This window comes from Emydura macquarii, unplaced genomic scaffold, assembly GCF_026122565.2.
Source record: "Emydura macquarii macquarii isolate MOO-44397 ecotype Brisbane River unplaced genomic scaffold, CSIRO-AGI_Emac_v2 contig_476, whole genome shotgun sequence".
Classification (NCBI taxonomy): Eukaryota; Metazoa; Chordata; order Testudines; family Chelidae; genus Emydura; species Emydura macquarii.
The window spans coordinates 183,261-197,689 of NW_027130613.1; the positions used below are offsets into that span (position 1 = coordinate 183,261).

A 14,429-nucleotide genomic window follows, 5' to 3' on the forward strand; every position below is an offset into this window, starting at 1 on the left:
TGAAGCCAGAACAGAATATGAAAAATATAATCCTTCAGTTTTGCCAGGACACATACTTCTATTTGGAATCCTTTCTGAATCCTTCCCATTTGCTTTTAATTTTCTCTACATACATTGAGCACTTGGCAGAAAATACCTTTTATATTTAAATATATTTTTAAGTAATGAGTGTCACTAGAAATACAAATTAAACTGCTGTATGTTTAAATTGGATTTACAATTATTTTCACAAATTAGTAGGGGATTTGCTTGATTCTAAACATGAGCAAACAATTTAGGAATCACTGGCAGTTCTAGTGATGTCAAGTGTGGAACTGACTCATAACTATTTGTAAAGACACTGTACATTTGTAGTGATTTAGTAGATATGTGTTTTCCCAGAAATATCTTTAAAATCTAAAAACAACTTAGATCTCCTCCTTGGAGTCATTGACACCCTTTGCAAAATGAGTGTAAAGTAGGTGGACAATACAACTGTGCTGATCTGGTTACATTTTATACACAGATTGACTTCACATGGTGCAAGATAGGAAGGGAAAATCAGGCTCACTTTACATTTAACAACTATTTGTCTGTTGCATGAGTCAAACCTTGTACATTGAGGACAATGGTAGCTTTGCCAGTGACTTCAATGATCACAAAAAACAATTTCTATATAGTCCTTGGAGTAAGGAACCTGTCTCTCCCTGAGCCCAGCATTGCGAGGGTGCTACCGGAACACAAACAAATGCAGCAATATTTTTAACCGGCCCTCTCATAGAATCAAAGATGTTTTGTTTGTCTGTTACAGAATACCCCGAATGTAGTTTGATCTTGCAAGCTATTGTTCCAGGGCGTGGGTCAGCCGCGGAGAAAACTGGGATGATTCCACTGTGTTAGTGTGCAATGAAAGTTACGTTTGCACTGCACTGTGCGTGCCAAGTAGAGGATCAGGAATTCATCCAGCGATTAATTCGGATGTTCAGAGCTGCACGCAAGAAAACCGGGCTGGAAGATGGTTTGGCTCGGCTTAGCTATTGCAGCCAGACGGCTTTGCAACCAGAGTAGCTGGGATTCCCGTTACAGCTAGAATTGACTCCCTTCATTTCAAGGCTGCCCCCATCCTTCCCACCGGCCCTGTCGGGCCGGGTGTCTCCCCTCTCCCTCCTTGGCTGGGGGGGTGTGTGTGTGTGGGGGGGGGGGAGCCTGTGCTTTCTAAGGGCAACACAGAGAAGAGGCCTCAGCCCTTTCCGCTCTTGGCAGCGGCTTCTCCTGCCGGGCAGTGCTAGGACCCGGCAGAAACCTTCACACCCAGCCTAGCTGGCTGCGGTGCAGAGACGCCTCCACGCAGCTCCCCCAAGAAGCTGGAGAAGCCCCCGCCGGAGGGAGCTGGAGAGCCCCCGCCTGGGGAGTCCCGCTGGCCGCGGCGCCCGGGGAGTTGCTCAGCCGCCCGTGGCCGCTCTCGGGAAGCAGCTGGTGCTGGAAGATGGCGAGCCGCAACCTCTTGCCGCTTCTCCTGGCCACCCTGGGGGCTCTGTGCTGTAAGTGGCGCCTTTCCCCCCTCCACCGCAGCCTCAGTCCCGCTGCTCGCGGCGCCCTTTGTTCGCCCGGGACCCGGAGCCAGCCAAGGCTTTGCGGCTCTGGCCGGCTTTGATCCGGCGGGCGGTGAGCCCCGCCCTGCTTTGCTGGGACCTCGGCAGTGCCCTGCCTACCCTGCCCCACCGCAAGGGCGAGGGAGGGAGCCGGGCCGGCCCGCTCCCTGTGCCCGCTGGTACGGGGGCCGCTGTGGACGGGAGCGGGCCCCCCCAAAAAGCGAGCGGCGTCCTGCGAAAAGGGATGCGGGCTCTTGGGAGGTGCAGGCGCGTCGAGGAGGGAGGCGGGCAGCGGGCACCGCGGTGTTGCCTTAAGCTTTCCCTCGGAGCTCGGGGAAGAGTTTGCAGTGAGGGGGCTCCGTGGTTGAATGGGGAGGTGCATAGCCTTGCCTGGGGGAAACAGGAAAATGGCCCTTCCCCGCCCCAAAGGAATCCTAGAAATACAGGCTGGCAGGGACCCACAGTCCTGTCCAGCCCCCTTTGCTGAGGGATGACCAAATAAACCTAGACCCTCCTGGCCAGGTGTTTGTCCAACCTGTTCTTAAAAACCTCCTGTGATGGGGATTCCACAACCTCCTGTAGAAGCTTATTCCAGAGCTTAACTATCCTTAGAGTTAGAAAGTTTTTCCTAATATCTAACCTGATTAAGCCCATTACTACTTACCCTACTTTTAGTGAACATGGAGAACAATTGAGCAGTCCTCTTTAATACAGCCTTAACATATGTGAAGACTGTTATCTGATCCCCCCCATCTTTTCTCAAGAGTAAACATACCTGATTATTTTTATTTTAACCTTTCCTCATATGTCCAGTTTTTTTAAAGTTTTTATCACTTTTGTTGCTCTTGTCTGGACTTTCTCCAATTTCTCCACATTTTTCTTAAAGTTTGGTGCCCAAAATTGAACACAATGCTCCACCTGTGGCCTCATTAGTGCTGAGTAGAGTGTGGGATACTTCTCTCCCATGTCATATACGCACCACCAGAATGATATTAGCCCTTTTTTGCAATTGTATCACATTGTTGACTCATTGAATTTGTGATCCACTCTAACCCCTAGTTTCTTTTCAGAAATACTACTGCCTAGCCAGTTATTCTCATTTTGTAGTTGTGCATTTGATTTTTTTCCCCCTTCCTAAGTATACTTTGTACTTGTCTTTATTGAATTTCATTTGATTGATTTCAGACCAGTTCTCCAATTTGTCATGGTTGTTTTGAATTCTAATCCTGTCCTCCAAAGTGTTTGCAACCCCTCTGCAGATTCTATAAGCATACTGTATACTCTGTTATCTAAGTCATTAATGAAAATATTGAATAGGACTGAACCCCAGACAGACCCCTGTGAGACCCCACTAGATACATCCTCCCAGTTTGACAGGGAACCATTGATAGCTACTCTTTGAGTACAATCTTTCATCCAGTTGTGCATCCACTTTATACAAACTTAATCTAAACACATTTCCCTAGTTTGCTTATGACCATGTCATGTGGGACTGCATCAAAAGCCTTACTAAAGTCAAGATATATTGTTTACAGCTTCCCCTCCCCACTCCACCGCCCACTGGGCCAGTAACCCTCTCAAGAAGGAAGTTAGCTTGGGTTGTTATTTGTGCTTGACAAATCCATGCAAACATAAAAGCTCTTTGGGGCAAGGACTGTCTTTTTGTTCTGTGTTTGTACAGCACCTAGCACGATGTTGTCCTGGTCCATGACTGGGGCTTCTAAGCACTACTGCAATACAAATAATAATAGCAAACCCTTGCCCTTAAAAACCAACCTGTTTTGTCTGTATGTTTAGGGTCTCATACTTCTCCCATCTCTGTGATTGCTTAGGCCTGGTCTATGCTATAAAGTTAGGTTGATGTAAGTTGTCTTGTGTCAATTTGTTTGTGCACGTCTCTGGCTGATGTAAGCATCCTGTTATGGTGATGCAGTAAGTGTCTGTTACTGTGGTCAGTAATAAAATATAAATGTAGTCTTTTCGAATAGTGGGTCAAATTTACCTCCTGTTCCTGTGAATAGCTCTGCCTGGGTGAACCCCTAAGCTTTTGTGGAGTGCCATTGACTTTGATAGAGCTTTGGATCAGGCCCCAAATGAACAAAGTTATTATTGTTTTCTTTGAGCTCAAGAGCAAAATCCAAAATATTTATCCGATATAGAAATAAAAGCAAACAGCTTCAGTACAAATGTGGGAGGGGGGGAACATGTACTGATAAAAATGTAAAGCATATTGAAACAATTCTATGTAATCTGTTAAATAAGCTTGTTTCAAAGCCTGTTGTTCACTTTCCTCAGTAATGCAGTTTTCAGGGTGTTGGGTTTTTTTTTTTTAAACAAAATAAGTTTAAAACAAAATAATAGGTTGGAGTTGAAAACTATCGATATCTGCAGAAAGCTTTAATGTATTATGTGAAACAAAACAAAACCCCCCACAACTTTCCCTTGTAGTTTCAGAAAATTGACATAGTTTTATTGACAGCATGGTTGAAAAGGTAACTTTTTAAAAAGCAAAACAGAAAAAGGAAATAAATCAGAATAAAAATTGCCCTGCCCAAGGGGTACACTAAACATAAACATGAGAAATAGTAACACTGGAAGAAAAATCTTCAGATTAACAGTGGGTTAATATGCAACAAATTATGCTAGACATCTAATAAGAATGTATCGTACATAGAACATATTTTACTGAATACCCTATATTTTGTACTATGCATTTAATTTGTTTTGGCATCACCAACCTCTTATCATTTTAGAGATTAGATCTGTCACTGTTGTTTGTTTGTCTGAGGGTGTATGTGGAAATAACATTTTGAACTGAAATGTGTATGTAGCAGAATTTCACTAATTCACAATGGCCACCTAAAGCCAGGTGATCAAACCCTTATTAGCCAGAGGGAGGGTTCTTGTGCATATATTGGCAATGTCCTATATGAGAGTGGGGGAAAAGCTCACTGCCTCTGCAGTACCATCTTCCTTTCCCCACCTCCCTTCGCCCCCAGTCAAGCAAAAACTTCTCTACAAGGTAAGAGATTTGCTGCTGAGGAGAGTGGCCAAGCCTGAGGCGGGAGAGGGCTGTGGGCAGCATTGGTGGGAAGTGCCTTTACTGGCTTTGCTCTTTTTCTTCCCTCCCCCATAATCCCCCTGGGCTCGTGGAAAGGCTAGTTAATTTGGTTTGTTTGGCCTACATGGGAGTGGAGGGCATTTTGTTCAATTCCTTATTTGATTTCTTGCCTTACCAGTGTTTGGAGATGGATATTTTAGAACAGCCGTGGTTTTTCTAAGCTATTTGTCCCTTTATTTAGTGATATACATTTACAGTTGTACATCCAGGTTAATGTACTTTTTTGTGGGTCTTCAGATTTCCTTTTTGGGGGGGATGGGTGGAGGTTGGCTGATGCAGTGGTGGGTGACATCATGTACTCTGATGGATACCATGTGAGCTTCCTAAGCTATGATGCTACCCATTCAGAATTTAAAAGGCCCTCCAGAATCCTTGTAAGGCTAATGAGCTGTGTCCATATGGCAGTTAGATGATCCAGGGGAACAAGTGCATTAATCTACATTTGTAGTGGATTGTGGAAAGGTACCAATGAATCTAAAAGTGCACCAGACCTTTTATGAAGTTTCCAAAGTCTGATGGGTCTGATTTTCCGCACGCTTGTGTGAATCAAGATTAAGTCTGAAGTGAATGGTATTTCATCAGTGAAAACTAGTGGAACGGAAAGGAAAATCAGGCCTTGTATGTTCCTATGAGGATTGTGCAAAGACAATAAATAGTGTCTTTGGCAAATGTTACAAGGTCTGATGGAGTCCCTCCTAATTTAATGCTGAGTAAGTTCAAAACACATATTCCTACTTTTTGAAAATGGTCCTTTGCCCAAGGGATTTCCAAGAATCTTTGAATGAGCCAAATATGGAGTTTCTGTGCCAAACATCTCGGAGATAAAATATGACAAAAAAGCGTAAAAATTTCTTAAACATAATTTACACCTATTTTTCCAGTACCCATATGTCAGAAACAAATTGTCTCATTCACCTAACATTTGCCCAGAAATATCTCATTGAGTCACACATACAAAATTTTGATTTATAAACTGGGATGGCATGGTATTTACCAGAGGTGGTTTTTACCAGGTAAAATTACGGGTTTTTACCAACCTGGGAAAAAACTAGTTAGTCCTAGTGTAAGGCGTTTTCTGTTTTAAAAACTGTTTGTTTTAACACACACCACGTTACACTTAGCTGTAGTTACATGTCCAAATTGTGGTTACATAAGGCAGTAGATGGGGAGATTAATTTAGGGCTGTACAAATAAAAAGTAAAACTGCAGTGGGCATAATTGTAATATATGTAATAATAATACTGAATATCAGAATGTCTGAATACATCTTGGTTTGGTATTTTCTCAAGGAAGTTATACCTGCCCTGGCTCCTGTTTCAGTTTTCAATATTATATGAACAAAAGTTGAAAACATTCGATTATATGAAAACAACAATACAGAGTTGTAGGCTAGAAGCATTAAACCATGAGAAGCATGCGGAGTTACAAACTACCAGTCCAGGTCCATTTGACCATGCAGCACTCTGTATCACAAGACCGACTTTGATGTAGTGGACAGACTGAGCCCATTTCTCATTTTGAATTGATTAATCCAAAGTTTTTGAAAAGAATCATTCTGTGCTTGCTGAACACTGATGCAATTGAACCCCCAGTTCTATGAAGTCAGATGAAATATCGGCATTCTTCAGATTTTTCTACCATGTTACGGGAGAAACATTATCCTTGAGAGTGAATGAAAAATTGATCTTTGGTTATGGAACTCCTTTTGCTTTAAATGCAAGTAAATATGGCAGTCAGGATTTTTGCTGAGCAACCACTGCCTTTTGGTATCTTCTTGTTCAGCTGACAATTCCTTTCCTGCATATTTTGGATGAGGGAAGTTGGCCAACATGTGTACAGGAGTAATTTGCCTCATGAAATCTCTTTTGTACTTTTGCTTTGTGTGGTGCAAGATCTCCACTTATCAGTAGACCTAACCATACTTTGCATACAACAGCAACTGTTAATGTGTCCCTTTTTGGAGTATGTCAAGTGCCACAACAGCCAGTTTCAATTGACTGATCGAGTTCTTTGCTTCTCAGTAAATTCCTTGATTATTTATTATACTATCCACTCTGTCTTTGTGCTCTGCCTCATGATTGCTCACAATCTTGAGACAATGCGGCTGATTTTTAATATATGTTTCCAGACATGTTGTTTGACTGTTCCATCGTGTGTCACCGGGGATTTGGGTTTTTTCAGATCCTTAGCATTTTTCTAACCAGGCTGATGGAGAATACAGAAATACTTTTGTAAATCTACATTTCATCAAAGCACTTGGTGTAAGGACCTTGTCAAGTGAATTTAGCCAACCTTATGCAACCAAAATGTTGACATCTTGTACCAGCTCACTTCTCAAACATTGCATTCTTTCTCATTGTCTGTCAGATAGCTCTTAACAACACTATGCAGTTCATTTGCTGATGCCTTGGCTTCCCTTGACAGTGTAGCTTACTGCTTTCCAGTTGTACTGCTTCCAGTATCAACTACTGATACATAAACCTCAATTTTCCCTATCTGCACACAGTTCATTATGCACATTACTTCAGCCATCTTGTGTTAATGTAACTGCTTTTCCATGCAATTTGTTGCATTCTTCCACCCTCAAGCCATCAGTAACTGCATCTAACAGTTCACCTGCTACCTGCTTTTGATTGGGTGCTTTGTAGTCTGGCTTTAGGCAGCTAATCATTGTTTGAAAAATTGCATGCTTAATGACAGAAAACTAAATATTATAGCCATAATTTTTTTTTTTTTCCAAATTTGAAGTCTATATTTTGTTTAAATTCTGGAGTTGTTTTTGTTGCAAACATATCCATTTGTGGTCGAAAAACCACAATTCTTCCTTCTTGTTGTATGTGGCTGACCTGAATCTGGATTTCTTTTGATGTACTTGGCAATGGCAATGCATCATTATTAGTATCTTCATCCTCAATCTGATGCTAGTACTCTCATACATTTAGTGGAAGTCAGAGAGTGTTGTGTTTTTTATTCTCCCCCACTGCACTTTGTAAAATGTCTCCTCATACAGTCCGCATTCCCATTCAGTTTTTCTTTGCAATTTCTGCACCTAAGCCTGTGAACTCTTTATGAACTCTCAAAATAACCATGAATTGGGTCAAGTGGTCTTTTACCTTTTCTCATACTGAAATATTTTGGCTTGAGTCTCTGAATTCACTGAATTCAGTTGCACACCAGATCAGGAAACAGAAGACTGGACTGGACAGTTAGTTTGTCAGTGTACCACAGAGACTTCAACTTTGAAATCTGGGAATTCACCTACTTCATTTGCAAATTTCTTTTTTATTTGGTGTTGCTAAATGGAGAAGGAGAATTCCCAGATTCAGAAATTTTTGATTTCTGTTTGGGGGTAGTCAAGGCAATAGCATAAATTAAGGCTCCATTTTGTTTAATTTTATTTCCTTTAATTAAAATTACAGGCAATATAACTGCAAAACAATTACCAAATTGCTAAATGTTTTTCAGTAATCTTCATTAATATATTCTAATTTTATTTTTTGCAGTTTCCTGGTTTAAACTGGTATTTATCAATCCACTGTCCAAAACTTGATTTTTTTCCCTAGGAAATTGCCAACCGTGATTATAAGGGACCTAAAAGAGTGGGTGGGGAAAAAGGCAAAATCAAGTTAATAAACCGGGCTCTATACTTGCTATAATTCCGTGGCCATGGAAATGATTGCAGAATCTGCCTTACTGCAGACCATAACGTTTCATTTAAAAAATGAAATTAATCTGGCTCCTGTCCAGATTTAGTAGTGGAGAGGCGTTAAGCCTGGTCTAAACACAGGTTTTTTTGTTCCAGGATAATTATCTTGGTTAGGGCTGTGACTTTTATTTTTAGGTAAAATAGTTATACCATTATAAGCCCTAGCCTGGAGGCAGTTATACTATTATAAAGGTTCTTAAACTCTTGCAACACAGACCTGAGTTATACTAAAAAGTTAGATCAATGTAAGTCACTTTATGCTGTTCTAGTTGTGCATGTGTATACACTTCACTTTGTCTCACACTGATGTAAGCTCTCCATTATGCCAACATAGTAACACCACTTCCCTGAGTGATGTTGAGCCGTGGTTGATATAATGAAGTCAATGCTGTGTAAATGCAGACACTGCATTACCTGTGTCAACCCTAACAGTCCTCCAGCAGTTCTCCCACAAAAGCCGACACAGACCTTTGTGGTCACAATTATGAACTCTACTGCTTGGGGTCACGGAGACCAGAAACCTGCCCCCTCCCCCCTCTTTAAAACCATGCAATTTTTTAAAATGCCTTTTTTCCTGATTGTCCATCTTGGCAAGCATACCTAACAGCTCTCCACTGTTACGTGCAACTGCCCCGCTGACCATGCCGGCTACATGCACCAGATGCACTCCAGCCTGAGCCTGGGAGGAGAACATACTCTGCACGCACAGCTACGGGCCATCCACAGAAATGTGGACATCTACGATTAGATTGCATGGGGGATGCAGGAGAAGGGATATGACAGAGATCAGCAGCAGTGCAGGCATATCAGAAGGCCAGCGCGCCAACAGTTGATCCAGTGCTGAGCCACCAACCTGCAAGTTTTACAGAAAGCTGCATGCCATCTTGGCAGAGACACCACCACTGTGGGTATCTCCAAGGAGTGTGAGTCACAGGCTCCTTGGCATGAACAGTGAGGAGAAGATGGAGGAGATGGGGGACATGTGACCGGGGGAGCCAGCTGTACCATATGCCAGGACCTGTTTGAGACTCCACCGTACACTAAGCAGTCGAGCATGGATGAGCCTGATGCCGGAGAAGGAACCTCAGGTAAATGTATCTCCCATTACACTGATGACATCCCCAATTTAACAGGACACAGCAGATGACTTTGCATCAATTTCCTCGTATTAGAAGAGGTAGCGGTACAGCAAAGAGAGGTAGTGTTGCTATCTGCTTTTCATTCTCTGGTAGAGCTGGGGGGTGGAGGGGGCTGTGTGGAGCAGTTTGTTGTGTATGCAGGGATGTCCCTTGAATCCTCCTGAGCTTGTGATGAAACTTTCATGGCAGTACTCTGCAATCCTCTCCCAAAGGTGTCTAGGTGTGGTAGACTTATTTCTTCCTCCGTGGTAGGACACTTTCTCATGCCAGTTGGCAATAACTTCAGCAGGTGACATTGCAGTACACAGGCTTGTAGCATATGAGCCTGGATGGCTTTGGGATGCCAGCAACAGCTGTGAGCTCTCTGTCTCTGTTACCCTCAGGAGTGAGATGTCAGCTAGAATCACCACTGCCTGTGGAAAATGGTGCCAGTATTCAGTGCCATTGCCCTGTACTCATAGTTTCATGCAACTGAGCAATTCCCTCCTTGTTTTGTTCACCTCTGGTGGACCATGCTCCCTATGGCTGGTGCTCTGAGTGGTGCCATGCACAAGCACTCCAAAGCAGAAGTGTCAACCTGTCTTGTTTAAAACATTAGGGGAGCAAGGGATGGGAGTTCTGGATCTTAAGTTTCGCTTTCTGTTGTGACTATCCTGACAATGGTACCTCTGTGTGTTTTATCTGGTAGCTGCTGCCATTGCAGCCTAGACGATTCCCCCTCCCCCCCACACACATGGATGAGGAAGAAGAAAAGGACTTGGGATGACATGCTCAGTGACGTCCTGCAAGCTAATGCTGCAACAGACCATGAACAGAGGTCCTGGAGGATGAATATTGCAGACTGTATGAAAGAAAGAAAGAAAGTGAACAGGATACAGGCCCAATGATCAGAGAGGGAGGTGCACCAGGACATAATGGGATTTATCCAGCAGCAAACACAGATGTTCCAAGTTGAGCAATCCCGGGCTCACTTTCCTTTGCATTCCTTGGAGAACTCCAGTATAGCACCTCCTTACACCACCCCCTGACAACATTCCACATGGCATCAGGGGCTGCATCTTTACTCCAACCACTCCACATTGAGAACCATGAAAGCCAATCAAAACTTCACATGCACTGACCTCTGAGAGCCACTGTTCATGTATGTGTAGCTAAAATGGACATGAATGTTCCTTCCCCTTTATTAAGGTTCTCATGTATTTAACTTGTACAGAATTTTAAAGGGTTTGTTACTCAATAAAACTCTATTGTTCGGAAAATAATTCTTCTGTATTACTTCACAACATATGCTGCAGAATGCCTGTGAAAGCACCCGCTTACTTGCTGTTGTACACTGTGACACAACACATAGGATCAGTGACAAGCACACAGTATAATAGTCATAAATATTCACCAAGCATCACAAAATTAATAGGTGCCTTGTTGGTGTTTATATTCATAAGTGTGCACCAAGCACCACATAATTCCTAGCAGGTTCCCAAAACATCAGGGTCAGGTAGAGCATAGTACACCACAATGCATTACTATGGGTCACTGTTAGTGTTCTTTCAAAGCCTCCCTGAGCTGTGTAGTTCTGCGTCAAGCTCTCCTGATAGTCTTTGACTCTGTCTACACTTACCTCTGGGATTCGGGGGCAGTTGATGTGAGTTACGCAAGCTACGCAAAAAACTTGCGTAACTCCCGTCGACTTCTGGGCTCCTCTTCTGCACGTTGTCTTCACTGCACTGCGCCGACGGGAACCGCATTCCCATCAACGCAGCGCTACGCCACTTGCAAAGGTGGTCTTAGTACGTCCATTTCTGGATTGACTGAGCGGGTCTTCGCTGACGGCTCAGTCGATCCAGAGAAATCGATCTGACGGCGGCAACTTTGCCACTGTCAGTGTAGCCGTAGCCTTTGTGTCTGGCTGTTCAGACTTAGCAGATAGCCATCTCCATCTCCGCTTTGCACCACAGTGGAAACATTTCCCTCTTCGCTTCACAAATATTATGCAGGACACAGCAGGCAGCTATAACTATTGGGATATGTTTCTCACTGAGATCCAATCTTGAGTAAACAATGCCAGCTTCCCTTCAATCTACCAAAAGTACATTCAACTGTCATTCTGAACCTACTGAGCTACTAGTGGTAAATATGCCCAATGGCCTATGATGGGACGTTAGATGGGATGGGTTCTGAGTTACTAGAGAAAATTCTTTCTGGCTGTCTGGCGGATGAGTCTTGCCCACATGCTCAGGGTTTAGCTGATCACCATATTTGGGGTTGGGAAGGAATTTTCCCCCAGGGCAGATTGGCATAGGCCCTGGGGGTTTTTTGCCTTCCTCTGCAGCATGGGGCATGGGTCACTGGTTGGTTGATTCTCTGGTAGATTCTCTGTACCTTGAAGTCTTTAAAGCATTATTAGAGGAATTCAATAACTCAGTCATAAGTTAGGGGTCTATTTCAGAAGTGGGTGGGTGAGGTTCTGTGGCCTGTGTTGTGCAGGAGATCAGACTAGATGATCATAATGGTCCCTTCTGATCTTAGTCTATGAATCTATGACTAGTTGAATCTTCCTTGGTGCTGTCAAAATGGCTGGTGGACGGCTTTGTGAGCCAGGGGTCAAAGGATAGGCTGAATCCCTCAGGATCACTACGGGCATTTCAACATTGCCAGTGGTAATCAGCCAGTGTGGGGAGAGTCCCTGCTTGTAGCTTTCTGAACAGTCCTGTTTTCTTAAAGGTGTGAGCTTCATGCATCTTCCCTGACCAGCCAACACTGATGTCAATGAAGCATCCTGAGTGATGCATCAGTGCTTACATAACAGTTGAAAAATAGCCCTTTCTGTTGATTGTACTCTCTGCCAAGATAGTCTGGTGCCAAAGTCGGGATGCATGTGCTGTCTATCGCTCCATCACAGTTCAGGAACCCCACTGCTGCAAATCCATCCATTGTGTCCTGCATATTCCAAGCATCACAGTCCTGAAGTAAGAGGCAATTAATGGCCCTGTACACTTGCATGACAGCGGCCCCCAGAGTGGATTTTCCAACTCCAAAATGATTTCCCCCTGACCGGTAGCAACCCAGCATTGCAAGTTTCCACAGTGCAATTGCCACTTGCATCTCCACTGTCAGTGCAGTTCTCATACTGGTGTCTCTGCGCTGAATGGTTGGGGTGAGCTCGGCACACAGATGCAGGAATGCAGCCTCGTGCATCCAAAAGTTCTGCAGCCACTGTTCATCACCCTACACTTGTATTATGACGTGATCCCACTAGTCAGTGCTTGTTTCTCAGACTCAGAAGCAGCACTCCACCATGTGCAGGTGCTCCATGAATACCACTGACAATTTTGAATTAGTTCTTGTTGTGTCCCACAGCCATCTGACCTCCAGGAGATTGTCATGTTCCCTGCAGCTCCTCTTGTGTCTGTGCAAATACCAGAGGTTTGTACATCCTATACCTGAAATGCACATGACAATAGTGCAGAGCTGTAAAAACTCTATGCTTCTGTTAGAGATGACAGACAACAAGAAATCCCATGAGGGTTTGTGGGATTTTTCAAAATAGTTGTGGAAATTATAGTATAGAGATGACATTATGGGGTGAAGAAAGCTGCCTGCTAGGAACTTGACCCTGCAGTCCCAGTCACCCCATATGACTCGTTTTGGCCCCTCTGTGCATCGCCCTAACTTCTCAAAAGACAGTGCACTGGACAGTGGTGAGTTGCACACTGGGATACTTACCCATGATGCACCACACTGGGCACCGAAACAAGCTCTCTTGGTGAGTTTGTGTGGCACTGATACAAGGAGTGAAGTGTGCATGCACACAGGCGATGTACTAAGTGTGGCAGCTTTATGTCAATGTAACTTGTGTCCGCAAAATTTTGTTACATAGATAAATGCCCTCATTCCTCTTCCTGTGCAGGAACTGACATCCTGCCAAGGATCTGGAACATATATTCGGTGACCTGGCTTGGATGATGCAATGTAGGAGAAAAACAACTAAAACTCTTTTTATTTACTGGAACAGTTCTAGCATAGTTTTTTACAGCAAAATTTTGAGAACGGTTTGAATAAACTACTGTTTTTTTCTTGAACAGGGTAATACAAAGGATTTCCTAGAAGCAAAGCTCGCCTCTTTATGGCAAGGAAACAAAAAAGTTTGAGAGAATCATTAGTATTTTATTCTGAACTCATTTTTCCGAGAATTGTTGAAGTTCAATGTGTAAGGATAAATATCCTCCCTCTTTCTTCACTTTAGTTTTTGTTACTAGAGGGATTTGCTTTAATAATTATTCCTCAACAAAAAACATTTGTTGATTTTACACATATCCAGTAGAAGATTTTTTTTTTTATATATAAGTATCATTCATATCCTTTCAGTTTGGACACACTGGCCAACATGAAAGGGTAGTAGAAATTCTAGTTTGTATATTCATTATGTATTCAGTCCTGTCACCTTAATTTCATGTCCTGAAAGGGATATCTTGCCCTGCAGGATGATCTATTGCATAACGTTGCATTCCTGTTTACAATCAACTACCAAAGGGCTCTCTTCCTTCTAGACAGGTGGGATTTTAAAGCGATAAGACTGTTATAGTGAGTGAAATAGTTATGTAAATTGAGCCTACGGCCAGGTCACCCTTTTCTGGGGGAAGAACCCACAAGAGGAAATCTCTGTGAGGATCCCTCGGTTCTGCTAGAAGAGCATGGTTTCCTTTCTCCCTCTCTATAGACTGCAAGACCCCACCCCCCACACACCTCTCCATCCCTCCACTGAACTCCATGGATCTGTGAGTATCCTGAGGCACCTTCTGGAAGTCAAGGCGACCCGCATAGAGGTTGACTCAAATTCTGTGCCCTCTCCATGACCCGTCATGCTCCCTAGCCCAAGGGAATTCCTGCCCTGG

The 14,429-nt window shown here is 43.4% G+C and overlaps 1 protein-coding gene across 2 annotated transcripts in view; it reads left to right on the forward strand.

The window, feature by feature from the left end:
• Positions 1–681: 681 nt before the first annotated feature.
• Positions 682–14,429, forward strand: part of JAM2 (junctional adhesion molecule 2) — a 66,883-nt gene continuing 53,135 nt past the window's right edge. Inside the window, exon 1 of one of the 2 annotated variants that reach the window (XM_067538210.1) lies at positions 682–1,520. In XM_067538210.1, the coding sequence (XP_067394311.1) occupies positions 1,466–1,520 (55 nt within the window). In that variant the 5' untranslated portion in view covers positions 682–1,465. The remainder of the gene's footprint in view (positions 1,521–14,429) is intronic. The other variant, XM_067538211.1, reaches the window with a different exon arrangement.